This window comes from Clavelina lepadiformis, chromosome 5 (genome assembly GCF_947623445.1).
Source record: "Clavelina lepadiformis chromosome 5, kaClaLepa1.1, whole genome shotgun sequence".
NCBI lineage: Eukaryota > Metazoa > Chordata > Ascidiacea > Aplousobranchia > Clavelinidae > Clavelina > Clavelina lepadiformis.
The window spans coordinates 22,062,565-22,086,913 of NC_135244.1; the positions used below are offsets into that span (position 1 = coordinate 22,062,565).

Here is a 24,349-nt window from a genome sequence, read left to right on the forward strand (position 1 = left end):
GGCTGCTGTAAACTTTAAACTTAAAGGTCTGCTCGGCTGTACCCTATGATTCATTTTTGTAAGCAGCAGACATCGATCAGCTGATGAGGTAGACCACGAAGTTAGGAAGTTAAAATATCTTTCTGCGGTCAGATTCTGTGACATCACTATGATCGCATTGTTATCTCACAATATACATAATTCTTTCATGCCTTGGGCGTTAATTACTTGCGTGCATGCTTTACCTGAGCAAGATAAAATATATCGATGCACTGAAGCAGTGTCATTTATTAGTCTGCGCTTGTTCATTACTGCATGCTGCATGGCGTTCTAAAACACATTCAAAATACAAACCATGACACAACCGCCGTTGGTTGGATTGTTGAGTGTGGTTTGGGTTTGCCCTACATATTATAACTCGGCAGCGACACTTCGCGGTGAGTAATTTTGCTCATGTATTATTACCGTCAGTCTAGGTCTGCGACAAATCGCATGTACCTGGGCCAATCTTTCCAGAACTTTATAACTAAAAATAAAATAATTTGTATCTTTCACCCCACTAAAATTGTTTTCTAGAAGCTGCGCATAGACTTGACGAACAACTAAATATACATTAATTATGGTTTTATAGCATTTTATTTCATATCGGCGGAAGAGGAGAGAACATGAACTCGCAGTTACATGCAACACAATAAAAACACTATTCGTATGAACGGCGAATGATGCACTTGAAGGAGGTTAAACGAGGATTAATATCAATATGAAAATACTATAAGACAGAGTGCGGCATGTAATGATAAAATAAATATGGACGCTTGATATCGCATTAAAAACAGTAGTGAAATTGATCGCGCAAATTCTGTTGTATGGAAACAAAATTAGGTCTATGGCCGAATGTATTTAAAACAGTACATGGTGTATACTGTAACAAATTAAGTTTTAAAAACACTTGCCCGAAATCAAACGAAGAACACACGACAGATAATTAAAACAAGCCTATGTTACCGACACCATAGCTAACATCTGGGGCAAGTATTCACACCAAGGAAGCAAATCAATTGAATATTTAACGCATTAATCATTTCAATACACCTTATATGTCGAAGTTATTGCTAGAGTGACAGGTAGCTGAATCACCTCTTGTCCATTCTCATTCCATCCACGATCACCTATCTGTACCCTGACCTGCTGTGGCAAGCAACTTGAGGCAGAATTTATTGCACACTTGATAAAACGTTCTCAGCATGGTCAATGGTCACGGCAAGCAGTCTCTTAAACCACTCTTTTGGCTAGAGGTTAAATAATCTGGAAACTCGACGTCAAATTGTACAATGAGGTCTCCTCGTCGATTGGGCTGCTTGGGAAGAGGAAGACCTTCCCCTTTAAGCCTCTTCTGCGCTCCAGGTTTGATGATATCGAAACAGGGAAGAGTCAGTGGAGGACCTTCTAATCTAGGTATCTTTGTTGTGACTCCAGTCAACGCCTGAAAAGTAAAAGAATAACATGAAGAGCAAAATTACCACTACAGATATCAGCGTCTTTGCAAGAAAAAACAGTCTGTAGGTTTCAAACTATCGTTTAATACTAAGTTATAATAGTATTTAAATTGTCTTACCTCCCGTAGCGTAACCTTCTTATTACAGATTATGTTACTCCCATCACGTTTGAAGTCCTTGTGTGGTAAGTCTTTGATGGTGAAGACAATATCAGATGGAATTGTTCCAGACCTTTCATCTCCCTCACGGGGAAATGTTATCTTTGTCCCTTCCTGCAATAATAACAATCATATGAAATAATCAGCATCTAATACAGCGTGGTCCAACTGCAGGCCCGCGGGCCAAAGTTGGCCCGCGAGCACCGATTTTTTGGCCCGCGAACTGATAGTCAGCTTTGATAGTCGCTCTTGTCGAGGAAGAACCTCGACCGCAGATGTCACATTGATCAGCATTTAATAGCTAAATTTTGAACTATTCTAATTTCAGTTCTAATATCAATGTCACATTGTTCTTCAGTTCTAATTTCATATTTCTACAGTTCTAATTTAAAAACATTGGCCCACAAGATAAAAAATTTTTTTGATTTTGGCCCGCGATGAAAAGAAGTTGGACCACGCTGATCTAATAGAATAGCAAAACTTAACCAAAACGATATTATTAGTAATTATTATAGGGCAACCAGTTTTTTGACCTAAAAAGTTTAAATTTTGACTTTTAAATTTTCAAATTTTGACCTCATTTTGACCTAAAACGTTTAAATTTTGACCTCATTTTGAAAAACGCTATACTGATAGTCTCTACACTGTCTACAGCAACTTTCTAATCTAAAGCTGCATTTAAAAATGACAAAATGCTTTTCTAGTGTTGACTTTTTTTCGTTTCTGCGTATTAAGATTGACAACTTGCAGTTTCAAATGCAATGCCGTCACATCGTGACGTCACCAAACGCGCTGAAAAGCCTTTCCTCTCTTTGTAGCTTTGGTTGTAAGTAAAATTTGCGGCACTGGAATTGTTTGCGGTACAAGAAAAGAGAAAAACGGAAGAATAATATTACAAAATGGTTACAAAATTACAAGTTTAATAGATTTTGACCTAAAAAAAAGACCTAAAGAAACAATTTGACCGTATTTTGACCTAACGTAACATTTTGACTTTATTTGACCTAATAACTTCTATACCACACGTCGTACAAAGCTGAAAATTGTTTTGTGTTTGTTTGATAACATTCTGGGCAGGTTAAAAAATTGACCATATTGACTTTTGGTTGCCCTAGTAATTAACTATAAAGTATGATTAGTCTTTTTGGTTAAGTTTTACATTACATTTATCAACAGAACAGCAATGTAACGCTCACCTTCCAACCTTTCTTCACATCTATTGTTAGGATTTTGTCCTCACGCACTGAATAGCCATCGTGGCCAAGTCTTTTTCGAGTTATTTTCATTTTCTTTGTACAACCTCGGTTAATGTCTTCCAACGAAACCTATAAATGTGTGAACAAAATAAATGATTAAAAGCATGAATGTAGCTGTTGAAAATGTTAAAAGCTTCAACAAAACTAGAGTGCAAATGCAAAGTATATACTGTATGAGCATAGCCCAAGTAACTTATGTAGAGCAGTGAAGTGAATTACCTTTAAGTCTCTTTGTATCGGAGGGTCTTGTTGCAATGGGCGTTTAAAACTACGTTGTTCACTCACATGTTGTGGCATGTGATGGGGATGGAAACTATGGTTACCGAACATACCGAAACCGCCTGGATGAAAAGACTCGCCGTCGTCAAACATCATTTCATCATCCATGCCACCGCCAAAGAAGTTAGAAAATGGACTTGCATTGCCAAAAAACGCTTCGAATGTTGCTCTCGGATCTCCGTGAAACATGTAGTTAAAATCTTCAGATCCACCACCATCAGCGCCATTGCGCAAGCCTTGTTCACCTCGAAGATCGTAGATTTTACGTTTGTTAGGATCGATTAAAACTTCATATGCCTCCGCAATTTCCTTAAATTTTTCTTCTGCCCCGGGGCTTTTGTTCTTGTCAGGGTGATATTTCAAGGCCATTTTGCGATAAGCCTTCTTGATCTCGCTCTCTGAAGCATCGTTTGAGATTCCGAGAACCTTATAGTAATCTTTGCCCATCATTTGTATAGAAACTAGGATCACAGAAGTATACAAATAGACAGAAAATATTGAACACACGGCAATAAGCTGTACGCTTTGAAAATTATCTAAAAATACAAGAAATCAAATCCAAGTGTTAACCACTGTCCAAAAAATAAGGTTTGAGTAAAGAGGAAATGTTTTCTACAAGGCTAATGCCTTGCTACCTAATTGTGACAGTATATTTCATTTTTTGTGCACTTTTGCGTCGGACCAAATAAATACAACCTAAAGCAGAACAGTATTCAGTTAATTGAAAAATGACAAAGACCAAAATCGTTCAGGAAAATATCAGAGCTGAGCTCCACCTACAGTAGTCCAGCTCCACAACAAAGCACTGTTATTATCATAGTTTTTTTGCTAGGCTGTCATCACAGGCTAGCGTATTTCACTGGAAACAACTTACAGACCTAGGCTGTGGTATTTAAGTTACAGTGGCTAATCCTATTCTTCCAGTCTGATATTAATATTTCAAGCATATACCAGAAGGTCCTGGTCTCAGCTGAAGTTATTACAGCAAAAGTTTGACCAAGCTAAACATAGCTCTAGCAAAATGCTTGCCTAATGTAATTAACAGCTGCCGCTTCGAATATTATCGTAACAACTGCAGCGTGCTCTTTTCTTTCTGTCTGCTTAGCTCCAGAATGACCTCTCAAGAGCCAGAAGTTTCGAGAAGATGTCGTGACGTCGAGTTTGCGTCATAATTGTAAAACGGTTCATAGATTTTCACCATAAACAAAATTATTACCGCGGTCACTCGGGCGTAAATACATAGAAATTAAACACTAAGAAACAAAAGACGAACTTATTGACGCTTGCTTTAATAAACAAAAATACCTAATTCAACATTTGAACATACAGTATACATACGTTCAGCATATAAGTGAATTAAACGAATGGAAATAATTCAATCTCTAAAATTACATTTCTTGAAATAAATGTATGATGAGCAAAATTCGCCACTGCGAGGATTTCATTAATTTTAGGCAACTTTAAATGCCAAAATGCAACAAATGTAGATAATCGTAATTGGGTATTTTTTGTTACTTTTGCTAATTACATTAGTTGCATTAACTATATTTTCTACATTAGTTACACTTGCCACATTTTGATACTGAATGTAGCCTACATTCAACAAACGCTTTGGCATGGCAGTTGGATAGCGGTAAAATTTCAGGTCCCTTTCTTGATCAACTGTGCTTAAAAAAACTTTGATTTGTATTTCTTAGTATTTCTTGATAAAAATGGCTGCGATTATATGACTTTTTCTGAAATTTAACGGGCTTGGCAACTTTGATAAAATTCGGTTTTGTATTTTGTGAAATATTTATATCAAAGTGCTGCTTGCTGCCTTCTACGTTGACCTAGCTTTAATTATTCGCTTGTTGATATTTAGGTCGTGTTGTCAAAATTAATAATTGCCGCTAGCTTTCGCGAGAGAAGAGATCTATTCATCGCATTTCACACAGGAGGCGGTTTCTCTCTGGGCAGTTGTATGCCGCGCTCTCGCATTGATCTACTTTCTCATTTTTCTTTTCCAGATTTTATGCTGCTCCTAACACGCATAAAATGCAAACCAGCGGGAGCGCGTCAAGATAAAGATATAAAGGAAGACCTGAACTGGGTGTACAGTTTGGCGTTTTGGACAAGGTGTGCTTTCCACAACATATTAGTGTCGTGCAACGAACCAAAAGCCAAAGAATTTTTCTGTTTTCTCGTAAAAACCCAGTTTTTTACGACGTGTAGTTTTCGAGTGATATGCGCTATAAGTATAACCAGAGGTGCGTCGCTGTGTCAACACACATGTGCCTGGGAACGACATGGTGAACTGGTGGATATAGAGAAAGTACTTGTAAGAGTCGATTTACACCACTTACAGTGTAAGTGATAGTAAGCGATAGAAATGCAGCAGAATATTGTGCTTATACAATCCTCTGCTTTATTTCAAACTTACAATCGTAATCTTTATGCCGATCTTTACATAATAATACAAATATAGCTTTGCGTAACATAATGACTCCGTTATACATTACGATCCGGCCGATCAAAGCCGCAAAAAAACAATTAAACGTAAAACCAAGAAATCAAAATAGGGCGAGTCCTTTAGTGCAGTTGTTCCCAAATTTTATCTACTCGAGTACCATGTTTAGGTTCATGCAGCGTTCTCTACATTGTAGGTCCGACAAAACTCCAGAATTCACAAATAAAAAATGATAGGCAAAATGTTTAATGAATACAGCACACATAAAGATGTGGCGCGTTGTCATGACTGTGTCGTAAGCACGATCATACGGAAAACATAGTCTATTCTATAAGCTATAAGAATTAGGCGCAACCATGCGTGACGAATTTTACGGCATATAAAAACAGACACCTATGAGCCTTTTATGGTTGTTAGCATTCTATGGTTTTATTACATTTGAGCATATTTACGAACTTTAATGATAATTACAAACAAAACGCACAATCAAAATATTCACTTACTAGTCCACACAAAATCCAACCCCGATGTTCTGTACGCAAGCAGTATACATTAGGTTTTGCATGCTTCTGCAATGCCTGCTGCATTAGGCTACATGATTACGTAATGCACACATACATATCAGTACTGCGAGGTAGGCTACATGTTGGGCGGTGGTGCAATGGTGGGGGATCACCCGTTTTTTGTTTGGGAATCGCGATGTCTTACTTTTTTTTGCTTTGTCTCATTTAATTACCATTTTTATATACATTTGGATACAACTCCATACCAACTTGACAGCAAACCCCCATTTATTCTTTCAGAGATACAACACTGATGTTGGATCGATGCAAATGCTGTATGCGCATAATAATACAAACATACATGAAATCTCGAGTCGCGCTGTGTAGCTCAGTAGGTTACTGCTTTGGTTGATACGTGAGTTAACTACAATAATCAATGTGACGAAATAAGTTGTCGTTACACATATATTCGTTATAAGTTATACAGTTACACAAATCTGGAACTTCAAACGGAAAGACACGGAAAGTCTGGGCCTTTGCTGAGAAACAAGCATAGGCTACAGAATTCTCATTCAAAATGAAACAACTTTAATATGAACTAGAAAGTGGCAGAAAACTCTAAAAAAGAGAAAGAACTCTTTATCTGCAAAGAAAAAAATAACTTATTTTCCTTTAAAACTGTCCCTATCATAAAATTTCACACACTGCATGTTCAATTAGGTATCTCCAGCTTGGCCACGCAGCACAAACAGAGAGGAATGTAAAATTATTAATTAGTATCACAATTAGTATCTCCAGCACAGCATTCGAAATTGCCTCCACACTTTTGCTTGAGTAATTTTGGAACATTTAAGTACACTAGCAAATATATAAAAAAAATCAAACTCTTCCTTTTTCTGGTAAGGGTGTAACCATGGTGACGTGTGACGTCAGCGCTAGTTAAGGCGAATGAGAGCTGCCTGGAAAGAATTTAACTTGCTTGGAAAGAGTGGACTCAAACTGAGTAACTTGTACGATGGTCTTGTTCTTTTGGCGAACTTCTTCATTGACCTAAAAATTTAAAGTATTTGAAAACATATTCAGCTTTACACTCAAAATTAAAGCATTGTGAGCATTGCTTTGGAGCCGGAGCCCCGGAACCATGCATTTTCAACGGAGCTGGAGCTGGGACTGAAGCTCAACGAGAAATATTCAAATGGAGCTGGAACAGTAGCTGGAGCCAGTTGTTTTAAAAATAGCTCAGCGTCCGATGTATTTCATAAGATGCTATATGCTACTACTATTGGCTGAATTCACATAATTTAACAGAAACTCTTCATAAAATTAAGAATTGTTGCCTCTTTGGCGCCAGCAGATATGATATGACAGATTTGACAGCAGAGCAGTCACATGTTCATAGCTGCAACCGACGGTAAATGAAATGTTTTCTGTTCATTAATTGTGTTGTTTTGTTTGTGATTATTTTGAAACGTTGGATATTCCAAATTGAGCGTTCATCATTAAACCTCAGTTTTTGATGTAATGGAGCCGGAGCAGTGGTATCAATGAGCTCCGGAGCTGGAGATGGAGCTAATTTATGTTAAAAGGGAGCTCCGGAGCTGGAGTTGGAACAATTTAACATTTACGCCTGCTCCAAAGCCCTAATTATGAGGATTTATATAGTTTATATAGCTTTAAGGTATATAGGCCTAGTAGACTCGCCTTACAAAGCATATCTGCCAAATCTTTCTGTTTGGCATATTTCATCATAACTTTACATAACGCAGCTGTATACCAAGAGCCGTTCCCATCTCGGTACGCTTTGTCACCTTAAACAAATTTACTTTAGGAAATAAATGTTTTGCCAAAACGTAATGAAAAGGTGAAATACAGTTGATTATTTGTTTATCTTACCAAACTAGCCCCATACTTATTGATTAAATACAGGCGAAAAACTTTTTGCAAATAAGTACACTGGTCGGTTTACCTTTAGCAGTTGCAAAAGAAAGCAAAACATCAGCTTTATCCAGTGCAGTGCTGTCATCGTCTGCTTCCGTTTCATTCTTTAACCATTCTGAAAACAATACCTTTTGAAGAAATTGATTTGTAGACAAAGTCTACCATACAAACTCAGCCCAAATAAATTCATGGCAAAATTAGCTTATTTGGTCTTGAAGAAGAACTTGAGATTGTAAACAAATATCACTGCATTAAATTACAAGTGAATAGTAACTTACTCAATGTGTTGAACTCGTAAGCACCGTCACAATCTCCATCTTCATCGGAGTCACGTGACTGTGGAGAATCTATGACAAACAAAGCAAAAATATTTCTGTTTTCCATTTGCAAATTATTCTTAACACCTCAGAAATATTAGCAAAAATAGATAAATGATTTAAACCCCAGCAGTATCAATTTTTTGCTTGTTACGTTTTTGTACATACTACGGCAAAACTGAAGAAAGAATATCTTTGGTTTCCCGGCAAACTCGTGGCACACCATAAACTTTTTGCACAAGTCTTCCATGAAAATTTTTTCCTCGTCTACGGATCGAAAATAATCCCTGTTGTTTTCTAAGAAAAATACACGTTTTAACAGCTACAAAAACGTGGAAAATACGTTTCGTTACTTAAGTACGGACAGCTGATGAAGCAGCTCGAAATAGTTATTATTGGTTTCAATTTAATTTATAATTATTAATTCAGTTTTTTAAAGACGAATTACAAAAGCACAAGTTCTCATTAACCTTGTCCGCCATGAGATCCAATATACACCAAGCTCATTGCTGCATCATTGTGCTTCGATAAATCTTTGATGAAATTGGTTACTACTTCCTCAATTTCCTTGATGAACAACATAACCAATTAATATCCTTAACACACCGTTGATTAAGCAAATGATTTCTATGGTACACCCCAACGTTTCCGCACTTGAACGTGAACAAGCATTGAACATTGATTGAGAGAGGTTATGCAGCGGCATAGAAGCATGCTTTTGATAGTTATAAGGAAAAGAAATTGCTACAATAACACCTTCCATTTGTACTGAATACGAGTCTATAACGTAAAAGCTTTTAAATTTAAACATTATAGCCAAATATGTTATAAAGACTAAATTAGACACTTACTTCTTTACAAAGATCTTCATTTAAGTCCACTTGAAATCCAAGTTGTTGTAGAAGTCTATCAACCATCGTTGTGTCTTTATTGGCTCCATTCCTGATTCGGTTTTCAAAATTTATGTTGTTTATAATCAACGCTCGGCTTTTACCACGATGTCGAACCGGGTATATCTAAAATCATCAAATGGCTATATTTTAGGAAAGTTTAAATTAACAAGCCTAACACCACGAAAGGAAAACAATAGTTCACATCATTATCTTCGAAGTGTTTCTGGTAAGAGGGGTTCGTGCACGGTTTGACGTCAATGTCGTCCGGTCCAGGATAGGAACCATCCAGAAATTTAAAATCTGCAGAAGATTCAAAATAATAAATTAAAATAAAATAACAAAAATAAATGAAAATAATAAACTTTAACTAAAATTTATTTTTTAGTTTTTTATGAACAAAATGTTTTCCATAAATAGCCTATAGCGTCAAAAACAAGAAAGGCAAGAAATAACTGAACAAAATTTTGCTCTCGACAATAAATAAAAGTTTAACTTGATATGTTTTAAAGCATATGTTTCAGTTTTACCTTCACTCAACTTTCTTTGCTTCGTCGACCTTGATTCAGATGACCCTAATCCATAAAATGTAAGATTTAATTCAACTAAAAATAAAATAAACCTGCGGTTGATGATTCTCGAAGATGTCGCTTCCCAAAAGGAACTGGAGTATTTTTTAATTTACTTTTGGGGAAATAAAAACTCATGGTTAATAAAATAAGAGGGAAACTTTTATTTAACGTTCAAACTACAAATGTTTTTACATGGTGTGTACTGTGTAGTATAGGGAATCTTCCAGAAAACTTCTTCCACACTCGAAAACAATTAGAGCTTGGATTATTTATTTTTAACTACTACAATAGACACCTTTAAAATAAATTTACTCTGTCAAAATGGTTGAATGGACGTGTAACAGGCATTTGGAAATCAGTGGTTAGTAACTCGAAAGGTACCATTAACAAACATTAGAGCGGTTGTGGCAACTGCCCTAAATTCATAACTCTTCAGTTGTTAGCATTATCCTTCTGATCGATGACTCTTTTGTTTTTGAATTATCATTATATACTGCAAAAGAAAATTTTCCAGGTTTTGTGTCGCTTTTATGTCAAAATTAATCACTACTTTGAAACATCATCCAACTGACACATCAGTCAAACAGAAATGTTGCTGGATTGGTCTCCATGCTTATCAGTATAAAAAGGAGCCACAAAAACTGCTGTATCTTTGTAACAGTCAATATCATGTTGTAATTACAGTGTAAGTACTGTACTGTATGTATGTAGACCTACACTACAGTTATCAACAGTTTTTTGACCCAATTTCATTTATACATGTTTCAAATTCAAATCCTCACCAGAAGCAGCAGAATTATGTATTGAGACATCACGTGACGATCCCTCCTGATAGTAACTACCCGCCCCTTGCTTGATGATCCTTTTTCCTGTTGTATAAAAATGTTTCGTATTTACATACAAAGTCCTAACCCTAGGTGAAGAAATATCGAAATATCCAAAACTTCCGTTTTCTGATAAGTTTTCGCCGGGCTGGGCAAGTCGCACCGCGGGCCTCCAGTAACATGGATGCCAGCAAATGTGTTGTGCTGAACAAGGTTATTACTTCGTATATATACACGTCATGTACGTCATGCGTCATAGATACGCAGCAGTCAAATAAAATAAATCAGATGAAATCAGAGATTCCTGAACTTTCATGACCGTAAACTTTTATTGAACATAAATTTTTTCAACGCGGTGAGACAAAAATCTTTGCAAGTTCCCGGCGTTAAAATTAAGTTAATTAAATTCATTTGTTATTTTCTAAAATTAAAAGTTGTTTTTATAATTACTTGAGTTTCCTGCTATTACATCACCGACAGTCATTTTACCAGAATTGTTGATATCAACTCCGCTTCTTTTGCTTTGGTCTGCAAAACAACAATCACCAGTCACAAGAATGAAACGAAGAATAGCGAAAGTGGGAAGTCTTATTATGTATGTAGCCTAATTTATGCAAAAACTCACCGATAGTAACAGGGCCATGTGCGCCAGCTATAATGTTGGAGTTATCGCAGACATTTCCGCTCACTTTGACTTTAGGTTTGTTACTGCAGTGAAAATAAAGCAAGTTATCAAACTTGAAAAACTAATGTCGATTTACTTTATGAATCTTCTCCAAGGACCCAAAATAAAACTGAAGCGAGACTTTCTGCATATTCTTTCTTGTATTTTGTAGTCCATGATTCACATGATTTATGGCATATAGGTATACATATGTTTTACAAGCTGTCTTGAGGATTGTAACCGCATTTATAAGGAGAAGCATCGACCTAATAGCGTTTGAATGAGCGATAAAGTGACAAGCGCCCTGATTTGCATATAAGCTTGAAATAAAAGCTAGCAATGAATTACCAGGTGCCTTAGCCTTTTGTGAATCGAGGATTACGTTTGTGACGTGATACTATAGCGACGTATAGCTAGCTAACATTTCTTTGCTTTGGCTTGAAGTACCCAGGAAACAAAACTAAGAATTTAGAACATACCAAACCCATGGGCCGTACATGAAGTATTCAGTGCGGTTCTTAAGCGAGCTGTTTAGACAAGAAATACAATCACATGTTACTTACTTATTAATAGTGCTACCGGTTTAGCAAATTCATATTGAACAAAAACAACATGCTAGCACTTTATTGTCAAGTTATCATCTGTAGCTGTGCTCGCGACCGTTGCCACTCTTTAAAATAGTTTTCAATACATGGCAAATTTTTTTCAGAGGGACCTTTTATTGTTGATTCAATGTTTAGATGCGCTACCGACAAAACATTTTTGCATTTCGTGCGCCTCCAAAAAGCGCGGCGTCCAATGCGGTGGCATCGCTTTCATCAGCCTTAGGGTTGCCCTGGCTGCTACAGCAAATATGATCTATATTTACAGTTACGATACAGAAAATAAAAATTCAGCAATGAATGTAAACAGGACAACGAAATAAGTCAAATAATGTTTTTTTACCTCATTGCAGATAACTTAAAAGCTTCTTCTGTAGGAGAGGTGTAAAATTTTCAGTTTTACAGAAACAAACAGATCCACTAAAGTTTTATTTAATGTAAGTACTAAAACAAGTTGGCCTTGAATCAATTCAGTTAAATCAAATCAATTAAATCAGTTAGACCTGCCTTTTTTTGATATTGTTACTTTTTCACAGATAAAGTTAGTTGCATGCAACTAAATTGCTTGTTTATCTAAGTGTTAGTAGTTGAGATTATCTACAGCCAGTGGTGGTCAAAGTAGTCACATTAATTACTCAAGCAAAAATGTATTTCCAAAAAAATCTACTACACCACAAGTTATAGTACAGTGGTGGGCAAACTGCGGCTCGCCGGCATGTTTTTTGTGGCTCTTCTAGCCGAATTGTAAAATTCCAAAAAAATTGTAAAGGCTACCAAGAGTACCGTTTATGAACGTTTCTCTCTTTTTCTTGTATTTAGGCCAGCATTTCGTTTATGACGTAGCAATAGACATAGAATCCGAAGAGTTAGCTAACAGCAAGTCGACGCAATTTCATTGCTAAGACAGTAAACTTTAGCTCAGTTCAGTCTACTTAAATACATTGCAAAACGAAAACGATGACATCTAATGCCAGCAAGTATAGTCTTTAACAAAGATGGGCAAACTGTGGCTCGCCGACATATTTTTAGTGGCTGCTTTAGCTGAATAGTAATATCCAATATTGTTCATTATAAATTATCGATGCATCGTTTACTGTATTTGTAATGACGCTACTGATTTTGCGGCTCGCTGGTGTTTGTAGTTTTCCGCAAGTAATCACACATATCGTCTTGCAAGTTATCAAGTCAACTACTTTCTCTTTGAGTAAACAGCGCAACTGCTCGAGTACGTTACTTTGCCCTCATAAATACTCAAAGTCAAAGTTTAAGTACCCAGAAACAAAACTACTGAAGCATGTAGCCGGAGTAGAAGAACCTTACGTAAGTAGACTACCTGAGTAGAGCTACTTCGATACATATCACTACTGTCTACAGATGCCGTTGGTAAATGAACAAGTTTGAACAGGAACTTCCTATATGTCAGGCCAAACTGGTTTTCAGTAGGTTTGGTCAAGTCTTTAATAAACAAACAATGATTCTTTAATAAATCGTAAATCGAGTTGCGAACTACCAGAGATGTGAATAACCTTAGTGGAAATACTTAACACACCAATGCGTTTGAAACAAACGTAACGTTGAGCACAATGGCTTCCAAACCCATGAAAAACAGTTTTAATAGTTCACAAACATCACCGTGAATTCATGATGTTGTTTTAACAAATAAAAATATAAAAGGAACAAAGCAAACGATTTCAACAAGACAACTCCAAACCTCATCGGTTTAACGTTTATCGCTCTTGTGTCGTTCATTATGCTATAACTAACCAAGCCATTTGAAACTCCTTTTCAAATCTTTTGTCTTATTCCCTGTTTCCATAATGGACAGGTAATTGAACATCAAGCCGTCCACGCAAGGAGACGGTAGCCAACTTTCTGCTTGTATTGGATTTTGCGTAACTCTGGTTGTACATAATAAACAAATTTAAGACTTTTGTAAAAACTTAAATTAACCCTATCCGAACCGGGCTCGCGACTTTATTATTTGAACTAGGTGTGGCCGACACTGCACACACATTTTCAATCATTAATTACTCGAAAACTATACGTCGTAAACTGATCGGATTTTTACAGGTTAGTAGCAAAAACATCTGGCTTCCTGTATACGTCATAATTGTAAAACTAAAGAAAGTGCATTTAGTGTAAGTATTTGTACAAGTGATACATTTCTGGAAGTTTTTCTTGTTACGCCGCGCCCCTGCTGTGCGGAAAGCCAGCTGACCGCGAGAAGAAAACACAAGGGAATAGTTAGTCGAGTTAGCGGTGCGTAAATGAGTAAACAAAAATCGTTTCAATGCAGAAAGAGCAAAATTATGAAAATATGACAACATCTCAAAAATTACAAAATCCAAATTTATAAAACAAACATGGACAGATAGCTGAACATTTTTTTAGGAAAAGTCACCAAATTTCAAGTTTCTACAGCAAACAATGCAACTGTACGCCACGTTTCGCTGTGACTGTGTGCATGAGAAGCCAAACCTAGTGTAAATAGGGTTAAGGCCGTGATTAAAACCGGAAACGCTATACTAAGTTTTTTAAAAAGGAGATTTTATCTTACTCCATTTCTGCCATTTATCAAAGCAAGGAAACAAAAGATAACAAAGTTTCTTAAAAACTGTCGATCTAACTAATGTTAGCAGCTAGAAATCCCTATCGATATATGGAAATTGTGTTGTTGCTTTATAACTTGGTAACCCCGAGGTACTGCAGTAGCTTTTTTGCTGAAATATTTTAAACTGCCAAACAAGCGAGCTGGCCTATACGTAGACACAAACGAACTGGCAATCCTAACGCGGGGAAAAATAAAACTTATTTGTCCCGACCAAGACTGGTATACAAATTCGAGTAAAAACCACCGCCAAGTAAACAACAAAACACCCACTCACTTTTATGATATTACAGCAAACACTAAGTCAGGTATAAGTCACATATAAACCTATTTCGTCAATTATTTTCAGAGTAAAGCAATCTTGTTAAAATCGTAAATCATTAACAAGTTTCACCATCTTTTGAAACGATGAAATACAAGATTTCTCATAGTCAGGGACAAAACCGGCCGAAAATACTTTATTCATTGCAGCAAAATTTTACTGTTTGTTTGCAAAGAGGTAGAAGCGAGGCGACTGACGTTTATGCAGCATTATTGTTTTGGGACGAAAAGTTTTCGATCTTTTAAATTACCAAATCAAAACAGGATATCGACACGACTTAAAATTTTATAACTAATACAGCATAAGACCATAAAAGCACGAGCCGAGACTTTTAAGGCAGCTCATTTTCTCCGTAAGGTGTTTGCTTTGTTTCGTCACAATCCATTTACATTTTACATTATTACCCTCATGTTTTGTTACAAAAAAAAACAGTAGAATTAGTTTTCAAAACCAGAAAAATCGCAGTAAGTTCGCTATAATACAAATAAGACACTAAAAAAAACTAACGTTTCACGTATAGGTTTCATGTATTACAAGCAAAGCAAAGATAGGTCAGTTTCTTTTATCTAGTTTCGCATATGACGTAAGGCGTCTGCCTAATAAGTTGTAAGTAATAATAATAATAAGTTTATCCAGGAATTACCTGAACTGTTTGGGCAAACAAGGGAAGGGACTCAGGGATGATGTACAAGACATCAGATGAATAACGGAATAAACAAAATAATAAAATTGATATTGCGCTTCCCTCATCAAAGCATAGAAAGGCAATTGTAGTCTAATGTCGGTATTGCATAAACAAGTAGCCTGGTGTGTGTTAGGATTTCGTAGAAACATGTAAAATAATAATCGAGTATAACGCGACCAAAATGCTTACAAAATGGCGCCACAAAATCAATCGTACTACTTTCTATCATTCAAAGCAGTCTGTGGAACCAGCACCAAGATCACAAATCTTACAATATTTGTAACGGCTTAGCCTCTAAATTCAAAAAGCTGATCGTTCTATTTTGTTTTCTGTTTAAAAAGCTTTTTAAGTGTCGGTTTTGCTGAAATCGAATAGTTTTTGAAAACTATTTGTATTAACAGTGTGTATATAATCCTGTAAATAATCATTACAGAATATAGGCCCACAGAATTTGCAGCTTGCGATGGCGATGACTATTGAAAAACTTTATTGGTACTGTAGTTAAATGGTACAACTGTTCCCTGTCTCATGTTAATGAATTGGAAGCTACCTCAGAACAACAACCGCTGATTTACTGTCGCTGTCTCTCAATCCGACCTTCAGCTTTCATCCTTCAACCTTTAACTAGCAGAGTTTAAGGAAATATCCCGCGGTAAACAAATGTGGAAAATACTTAAATGTCCAATAAAAAAGCTAAAAGGTCCAGCAATGTATTTAAGGAACTACACGTTACGAATGTTACGAGTCTCTTAGTTGACAATAATAAAGCGCTGAAGGTAGGCAGGGTTGTGTCTGTTATACACAAAGTACCATAAAAATTGACACTCTACAAACTTGCTTCCATGAGATGAAGTAATGACTTAACGGTCCTGTCACACTGGACGAGAATTTCCTGTTTAACGTATAGTAAGTTGTTATCGAAATAATGTATTGATTGTATTATTGGCTTTATGAATAACAAAACAAACTAGAATATTCTTTTAGGATATATCTTGGTCTAGTTCTTGTTTTATTTTGCTAGTTTCCGGAGCATAAAGATATTTACGGCGAACTTGATCAAGAAGTAATGTCGGTAATTTATTACTGGCTATTTCATCACAAACAGAAGATTATGATGTCCATCATTTCCGCAATTGCTTCAATTGATATGTCAACAATTTTTACCTTCACTCGCGCAGGATGTTCTCTTGGCGTATTCAACAAAAACTTAAATTTAATTTAATTTAATTTAAATTTCCTAAGTCATTGTAGTAGGCCTATAGTAGGCTACTTAATTACGTGTGTTTTAGTCACTGTCATAACCACGTCATGGTCACCATTTTAACTTTAAATACAAACCAACTGCTTATGGCAACGTTAAGGTGTGCTTTTTTAGAGAACTTTCTCATTCATTTACATGTTTTTGTGCAACTGAAAACTCCAATATCACGCCCTTACCCTGGACACAGAAACGGGATCGCGATCCTTGTTGGGGTGGTGTTTCTTCTGGCAGGTTTTAGGTTTGCCATGAGACGTGCACAATAACAGCTTCTAAGCATGTCCTCGTTGTTTCCTGAATGTTGTTTTTGGTAAAAATAACCTTTTAAACTTGTGTGTTTGCTGGTTTTGATTTAGTTTTGTTTAATTTTAATATAAACATTTTTTTCAGCCTTCTTTAAACCATTCGTTTGAATTTGCTGGCCGCGCTAACCTTCCATCGTTGTAGCACCACTGTAATTTATACACTGCACGTCTTAAGCGCTCGGGACTTGGACGCTTTTGTGGTCTTCAAACTTTTTTGTTTGACCATTCTACAACGGGCAGCACGTTTTCGCTTTTCACAGTCAATGGCGGAAGAGTAAAATAATGAAGCCTCACGAAACTGAGATCGAAACAAGGACCTGCAGAGCTTACTTATATCTGTCTTAACTTATGTTACGTTAACTTAGTTTACCTGTTGAATTATCTGACTCTATTGTTGCGTGCGGTTAGAATACTCTAACCTCTTGTCAGCCGAAAAGTTTTAATATTACATCAGAAGTAGTTTACAAGAAAATTTTTATTGTAGATGCTGTACAGTCTTTCTCAATATTTCACATAATCAAGAACATAGAAACACCATTGATTATAAGATGTCTATTGAGTTGTAATCACCATGACTAGCGTAGAAAGCTCATCTACCTCTCTCTCTGCTCGCTGGTAGAATTGCGAGCTTATAAAACGTGAAGTTATTCGAGTCAAAATGTTCGACAAGAAAAATGCAGCATTTCAGAACAGGTGCAGCGAGGAAACCAATGTGGGCAATGGGAGATACATGTAGTTGAAGCTGACACGGAGATAAATTATTATCAGTATAAAGTTAAGAATCGGGCAATTCCAATAAAAACTTCTTATCAGCACAGGTGCTGGAAACAACTTGGGAACGTACTAAAGGGAGTGTTCACACAGAGTTATTCAGAGCAAGTTTCCAAATATCAAACGACAGTTGATGTGTTATCAAAAAAGAAGTTATATCGCTGTGACCTTACCATCACGCTTTTACTGACCGCCGCGCCGACAACTAGTCTGCCGCCGTTAGTGGTTTACACATTTTCGACTTATGGCTGACAAATTTCTTAGTGATTAGTCGTCAAGAGCTTTAGCCGTAAAACATTTAAGTTATTATAATAAATAGGACAAATCGGGTTTTGGTCTCTTTGTCTTCATTCGTTTGAGTTCAGAATAATTGATTCATTAAGTTTTGATTTCGGTTGCCGAAAAGCATCCTCTCAAATAGGTTTAAACTTAAAAGGTTTAAAGATTTAGTTTCGGTTCGACAGTCGACACCCTGGCTCCACTTGCACTAAGTGGTAGCGGCTTTTACTCACTGTTGCGAAAACGAGGTTGCCTTCTCCGAACCAAGCTTGCCTGGTTGAAAATCACTCCATGCTATTCATTTCCTTTATCGAAGTGAGCAAAAATTGAGAGCGAGTGCCACAACTTTTTTAAAATTTTCCCGGTTTTGTTAGCCTTCGCTCTGCAATAAATGGAAAGTGAAAAATGTTATCAATTCAGAAGGATACTCGTAGTGTCGCTTTTGATAAGCTTTTAACGCTGCTTTTAAAATGCGTTTAGTCTTAGTGGGCGAACGAAATTTACTTAGTCTAGAAGTGTAGAGTTTTATGGGGTCACCAATGATAGAGTTTCTGGTGAATAAAGTCTGCTCACTTACGTTAAGCAGCAGTGCTATGCAGCTTGACTTTCAGAACCTGACCCCAAATGTAATGTTACGAATGTGTGTCCTTCCCAGTGAACACAGGGTCAGGCCAGAATTAAAAACCAGAACACTTCAACAATAAAACAACTTTTCGTTTAATGGCGGTACCACAAGCACAGAATTATTAGCATATTACGGCCAAAGAGCATAGAGACTTATACATGAAAGTCTTTTACAACTTTTGATTTGACACACCCAAAAACAAACCAGAGAAGTGGTACAGCTCTACTCAACTTTATTCCTTCCAATACGGTGTTCACTCTCAACTGCACTGTAGCGCTCTGTGTACAGCGTGGCACGTAGACATTTTGTGACGTCATAATTGGTTGCGAAATTGTCTTGATTTTAGAGTGGTTTGTGCCAATCGCCACAGCAGCGCCCAATCCAGCTGAACCCTGTTTTGGTGCACTACATAAAAGTTGTGAAGAATTTTCCTATGTGCACAAGTCATCCATTTTGGCTAAAATTTAATACGGTGGCATCCACCGAACAATCAATTTGCTCTAAATTAAGCCCGTAATATCTTGTTTTAGCGCAACGAAACCATTACGGTACATTTTTGTTTTCATAGAGTTTAATACTGTGAATAAAGGTTGTATGATGGTTTGAATATTTACAGTTGTAAGTACAGCGTCAAACAACCACATAAATATTTATTTATTTTTCGATGATATTAGTGGCTCAGCAACGGTTTCTAAAGGTGGTCATGTTTATTCTCATTTCAAGAGTATTATGGGCATGATAAGTTGCTGATTTTTTGGCAGGTTAAAGTTTAGGGTTTTGACGTCATTGCTACGTCTTAAACAGCTCGGAAGACAATTTTTGGAAAATCATTTCCTCGATTTATGTGACGTCACTTCTTTTTGACACCACAACACGATTAGATTATAATGACGTCACGATCTGGCAACTTCAAGTGCATTTTCATGCTAGCCTAGCTTAGAGTTCGACTTGTTTTAGATTGTAACGAGCAACAGGTTTCTCTAACCTCAATTTACTGATGATTCCCGGAATAAACCTTTAAGTTCCACTTGTGCTGGGTTAAAAAAATATAGAAAAGCAAGGCCGTCGCCCAAAAAGATCGATTCATCACAACCCTATGACGACGGTTCAACGACTGAGAATAACTGAACCCGTCTAAAACCGGCGTTGTCACATAATTTATTTTATTGATATGCGATTGTGCTAATTGTCATAAGCAGTAGTTCGGACGATAACAGACTTGACAGGTGACACAAAATACTTGAGTGTAAATTGAGGACCTTTCTTTGCAATCAGGTTCAAAATGCGGATTTTCTTTAGTTTTGCACGCCCATAATTAGATCGAGTATCAGGTAGCATTGAGGAATTATTACGTCATACTTTTTATTGTATTCCATCGAAACTTCTTCCCTTTCAGGCCTTCAAGTCGGAGTGCAAAAGTATAAGAGACCTCAAAATGCCAGGGTACAAGGTAGAAATTGTTTTTTTGTATATGCTACTTTGCACTGGTGCATCTGTGCATGAAGGCCTGAGTCGGAGTAAGTAAAGAAGTAGGCTATTGCTACGAAGTAGGCTGTACTAAGAAGTAAGCTAGAAATTACAGTAGTTAATTATCGACTTGTACTCTACAATGTTATATTAAAGTAAGAAGGGAACAACCTAATTACATAAGAAATATGAGCTATTAGCGTGCAGAAGACAAAGATAATGGCAGGAAAACAATGAGTGTGTAATTCATTCCAGCTTTGATAAAGAACAAATGTTGTTCGAAACATGTTAGCACTTTTTTAACAAAATGTTTATTCCTGCTTTTATTGCAACCACTTATAGTATGTATAGTCTAGCTTAACCCAAACAAATATTATGTTTATGTTTTGCAGCAGTAAGTTCTATGCTACTGTGATCGGGATTAATGCAAAATTGCACAATGTGTTGTGTTTGTATACTAGACCCCTGCTACCCCAATTGTGATGGCATTTTTGCACTGGATTCCTTTGGTCTGTTAAATGATACAAGTCAAAAAAATTAACATTAACAAAATAATTAACATTATTGCTAGTTTTCATTTTTTCAGAATATACCAGAAAGGGGCACTTAGTTGGTAGGCTGTATTTTTCATATTTGAACTTTGCTCATAAAAAATTATTTTTTATAATGTCTTTGAAAAATATTCCTATGTAATACCAAAAGCCAAGGTGCTGAAGAAGAATTACCAAACTAACATATAATTAAAAACATTGAACATTCACAAATATGCCTGGGATTGCCCCGGAAAAGAAAAATGGGCTTTAAAAGGTGTACCTAAAATGTGTATCTTTTTTCAAAACTAAAACATGCAGACTTTAAAATATTTCAAAGAATTGAAATAAAAGGAAGAGTTGTCATACAAGAAGGGGCAAAATCTGAACTTAGTTGGTTTGCTGTGATGATTTTTAGACAGATAGTATATAATATATTAAGACACCCATATTAATTTGATCAAAGATTTAAATTATATGAAAGACACAATTTATTAATGTCAAGTATGTTTACATACATTTTGTACATTTTACTACATTTTTAGGTTCTGACACTTATCTATCATTTTTACAAGCACTTTTTTTAGTAGAACAGCCACCTCAGGTTTTTAAACAGCAGCCACATATTTTTTGGCCCCAAACGTTCAATTATTGTGCTCATCAATATATTGTGCAAGCTCATCAGCCAACATACCGTCACTTCAAAGACTATTCTTGAATGTTGATGAACAAATGGAAGGTGTATAGGCCTATAAGCTAATGCTATGCGTGACATCAAAATGAAAATTATAAAAAGTAGATGCCGTCTTTCTGGTGCTGCTGGTACCGCAAGGTAATACGCTAATGTAGCGATCTTAATAGAAAACGGTCACATGACAGTAGCAAGTTGGAAAATTTTGATGTGAAATTATCGACCAAATCTTGGTATAGTGGTCTCATCATCACCGAAGCATAGGACTCATTTTTGTTATTCCCGAAAATTCTGTGCATATATTGGTGTTTTGTTGTATAGAATGATAAAAAAAAACATTTTTTTATGTTACTAGATAGAACTTATGAAATGGCATGTTTGAAAAAACAAAGTTTTTGACATATCTATATCAGCTTATAGATATAATCTTATATGTCTGCTGTGTACACTTTTTTGTTGAGTTTGTTTTACTGTTTAAGTGATGTTTAAGATGGAAAGACTAAACTCACTGAATTTGATCTGACTCATGTTTGATTTAAGTCAGTTTTGTAAAGATCTTGACTTGAGTTGTGTTAGAGCAGAATCGATCAGCTTGACCTAAATGCAAATTAACTTAGGTCTGCATGGAATGAATTTTTTTTGTGAAATACTAAATATATTCAGACTAAGAAAGGTCCGCAGAAAGATTTCGCACAAGTGGAATTATATTTCTTTAAGTTAACTTTGAGGGAAAACTGATAGACCCGGCCGAGTAGAGTTAACGTAAAATTCGCTCACAAAATATCAGCGTGTAGAACTGTAGATCTAACCTAATTAAAAATGAATTTTACAAAGATGGTTGTAAATTAAGCTTTTGAAAACCACTTTTCCAACATGGGACTAGAGAAACAATATAATAGAGACATAGAAAAATAACTCCCTCATACGGTACATATAAAAGAGAGGGACAAAGTAGAGAACTTGTTTTGACGAATGCTGTAGAAGTCATTTGATTTTGATGATCACAAAGCATCAATATTTCAACTGATTTAGACAATTTATCATATCAATAATCTAGGCAGCTTGTATTTTATGATAGAATGATAGTTTGCGATGTACTTTTGTATAAAATTACTATCTGACTTCTATATTCTCATGGTAGTGATCTTTGAAAATAAAAACTTGACACAACTAAAATATAAAACGTATGTGATGATAATTTATACTGTATATTGCATTTAACAGAACATGTAGAAAATGATTGTAAATTAACTATACATATTCATATGTATATAAACTTTTTACAGCCTTATTCAGTAAATTAGTTCATTGTTTATAATTGTAATTATGGACAGAAATTGCTGTAGTTTTTATGCATTTCAAAATTTTTATTTTAAAAACAAAAGCTACGTACATTTCATAATTCATTAAATTTCACTTCACTTTATTGCCATCAGCAGTAAATGATAAAATCAGCAGTAAATGATAAAATCAGCAGTAAATGGTAAAAGTATTGCAGTGAAAGACTTTGTCCAATGCTGTTTGAGATTGGGGTAATGTTTTAATATTTATATATATGCTGTATATGTTCTGCAAATGTGCGTGTTTCGGCCAAATTGTTTGTCTTAACATAAGCTACAACTTGCAATGAACGTAAGCCTCCCACGAGGAAACTTTTCGTGCAACATCATCAATCAATATATCAAATTTTGAATGTAATTTGTAGTTGGATTTAGGGATATTAATCTTGTACCTTTGCGTGTTGCTTCCTTGTAAATATTTTGTACAACGTGACGTCATACATTGCCGCATTCCATGAGCACTGCTGACATGTTTGCAACCTACGACGTACGTATTGCTGTATACGCCATAAGCGTGGTATGGCCTGGTCTAGTAATAATTTACGCTTAAAACTTACAATCTGTGTAAATCAGCCATTAGTTGCTTGTATTGCCGTATTTATCGTGACGTTGGGTGGCAAATATTTGCTATTTGTGCGATTTTCCGATATAGTTAGCCGTTATTTTGCGATCCACGCGAATAAGCGCACACATCGACACATATTTAAGACCGCAGGGTGATTATTCCACGCTAAGAATAACTAAACTGACGACGTCGTTATTTCCGGTCCAATCGTTTCCCAAGCAAGCGACAAACGTAGCTCGTCTTACGAAGTTACGACAGGCAATTTGGCAATCGTCACGAAAAAGTTGTATTCGTACAAAGCATTGGTAAATACAGGGCTCGAATTTCGATTTGACTGGGAAATTAGTGGTAACGACTAAAAGCGAGGCTAATGTAAAATAAACGCACAATCTGCCATCACCAGAGCTGTCGTTGTTTTTATATTTAAACTTTAAACGACGGATTAATATCTTTAGCGGTGATAGCTGAAGCAGTAATAGACTGTCCTGTGGTTGTGGAAAATCACTTACCATTTATTGCCGCTTGAAATTTTGAAGAAGCTTTCCCACCACTTTAATATTTATACTCGAGCGCGTTCGCCTTCTCCATTTTTATTTGTTTTGAAACCATCTCAGTGAAAAAGCGATTGTAAACTTCATAGAGATAGCTTTATGACGTAACAGAAAAGGATCTATGGCTATGCGGTCATCAATCGAGTTCTCTTCTCTCGAGCGCTGCGAATTCCTTTTCTTCTCCTTTACGTGTTTTTCACGCTCGACTGCTCCTCCATTTGAAACAAACACGGCATAGCCAAAGGCTTATCGCAAGGCAGGACCTGCTTTTAAAAGTGCGCCGTCGTTTTTCAGTGGGCGAGGCATTCGGTCGGCCAGTTTTGAAAGTTTTAATTAAAATCCTGTCCGCTCATCATATTGATTGGTGCGTTAGCGGCGCTTTAAATCTGCTACAGGCATCTTGAGTTGTATGGCGGAATGTATGC

The 24,349-nt window shown here is 36.2% G+C and overlaps 2 protein-coding genes and 1 long non-coding RNA gene across 3 annotated transcripts; 1 reads left to right on the plus strand and 2 right to left on the minus strand.

The window, feature by feature from the left end:
- Window positions 1–596: 596 nt before the first annotated feature.
- On the minus strand, window positions 597–3,742 carry LOC143459016 (dnaJ homolog subfamily B member 4-like). Its single transcript, XM_076955963.1, has 4 exons — window positions 3,109–3,742; window positions 2,830–2,958; window positions 1,595–1,747; window positions 597–1,462 (listed from the first exon to the last, which is right to left on the minus strand). The coding sequence occupies exons 1-4, from the start codon at window positions 3,616–3,618 to the stop codon at window positions 1,235–1,237; spliced, it is 1,020 nt and encodes a 339-aa protein (XP_076812078.1). The 5' UTR covers window positions 3,619–3,742; the 3' UTR covers window positions 597–1,234.
- Window positions 3,743–6,390: 2,648 nt separating this feature from the next.
- Window positions 6,391–12,442, minus strand: LOC143461036 (putative inactive caspase B). Its single transcript, XM_076958779.1, has 13 exons — window positions 12,271–12,442; window positions 11,287–11,369; window positions 11,112–11,189; window positions 10,620–10,706; window positions 9,796–9,840; window positions 9,471–9,568; window positions 9,227–9,391; window positions 8,846–8,942; window positions 8,544–8,672; window positions 8,337–8,405; window positions 8,087–8,173; window positions 7,822–7,928; window positions 6,391–7,170 (listed from the first exon to the last, which is right to left on the minus strand). The coding sequence occupies exons 1-13, from the start codon at window positions 12,273–12,275 to the stop codon at window positions 7,060–7,062; spliced, it is 1,161 nt and encodes a 386-aa protein (XP_076814894.1). The 5' UTR covers window positions 12,276–12,442; the 3' UTR covers window positions 6,391–7,059.
- Window positions 12,443–15,995: 3,553 nt separating this feature from the next.
- On the plus strand, window positions 15,996–17,524 carry LOC143460581 (uncharacterized). The gene is made up of 3 exons (XR_013117908.1): window positions 15,996–16,448; window positions 16,564–17,110; window positions 17,191–17,524. It is a non-coding gene; the product is annotated as an uncharacterized LOC143460581 (long non-coding RNA).
- The last annotated feature ends 6,825 nt before the right edge of the window (window positions 17,525–24,349 follow it).

Bases quoted from the DNA above. Each gene is read 5' to 3' on its own strand.
- LOC143461036 (XM_076958779.1), bottom strand. The intron at 10,707-11,111 runs GTAATTATAAAA...TTTATACAACAG, and splicing joins TGTAATAGCAGGAAACTCAA to GAAAAAGGATCATCAAGCAA. The intron at 9,569-9,795 runs GTAAAACTGAAA...AATCTTCTGCAG, and splicing joins GCAAAGAAAGTTGAGTGAAG to ATTTTAAATTTCTGGATGGT.
- LOC143459016 (XM_076955963.1), bottom strand. From the start codon at position 3,618: ATGATGGGCAAAGATTACTATAAGGTTCTCGGAATCTCAAACGATGCT. The intron at 2,959-3,108 runs GTAATTCACTTC...ACACATTTATAG, and splicing joins CGATACAAAGAGACTTAAAG to GTTTCGTTGGAAGACATTAA. The intron at 1,463-1,594 runs GTAAGACAATTT...TTTACTTTTCAG, and splicing joins AGAAGGTTACGCTACGGGAG to GCGTTGACTGGAGTCACAAC.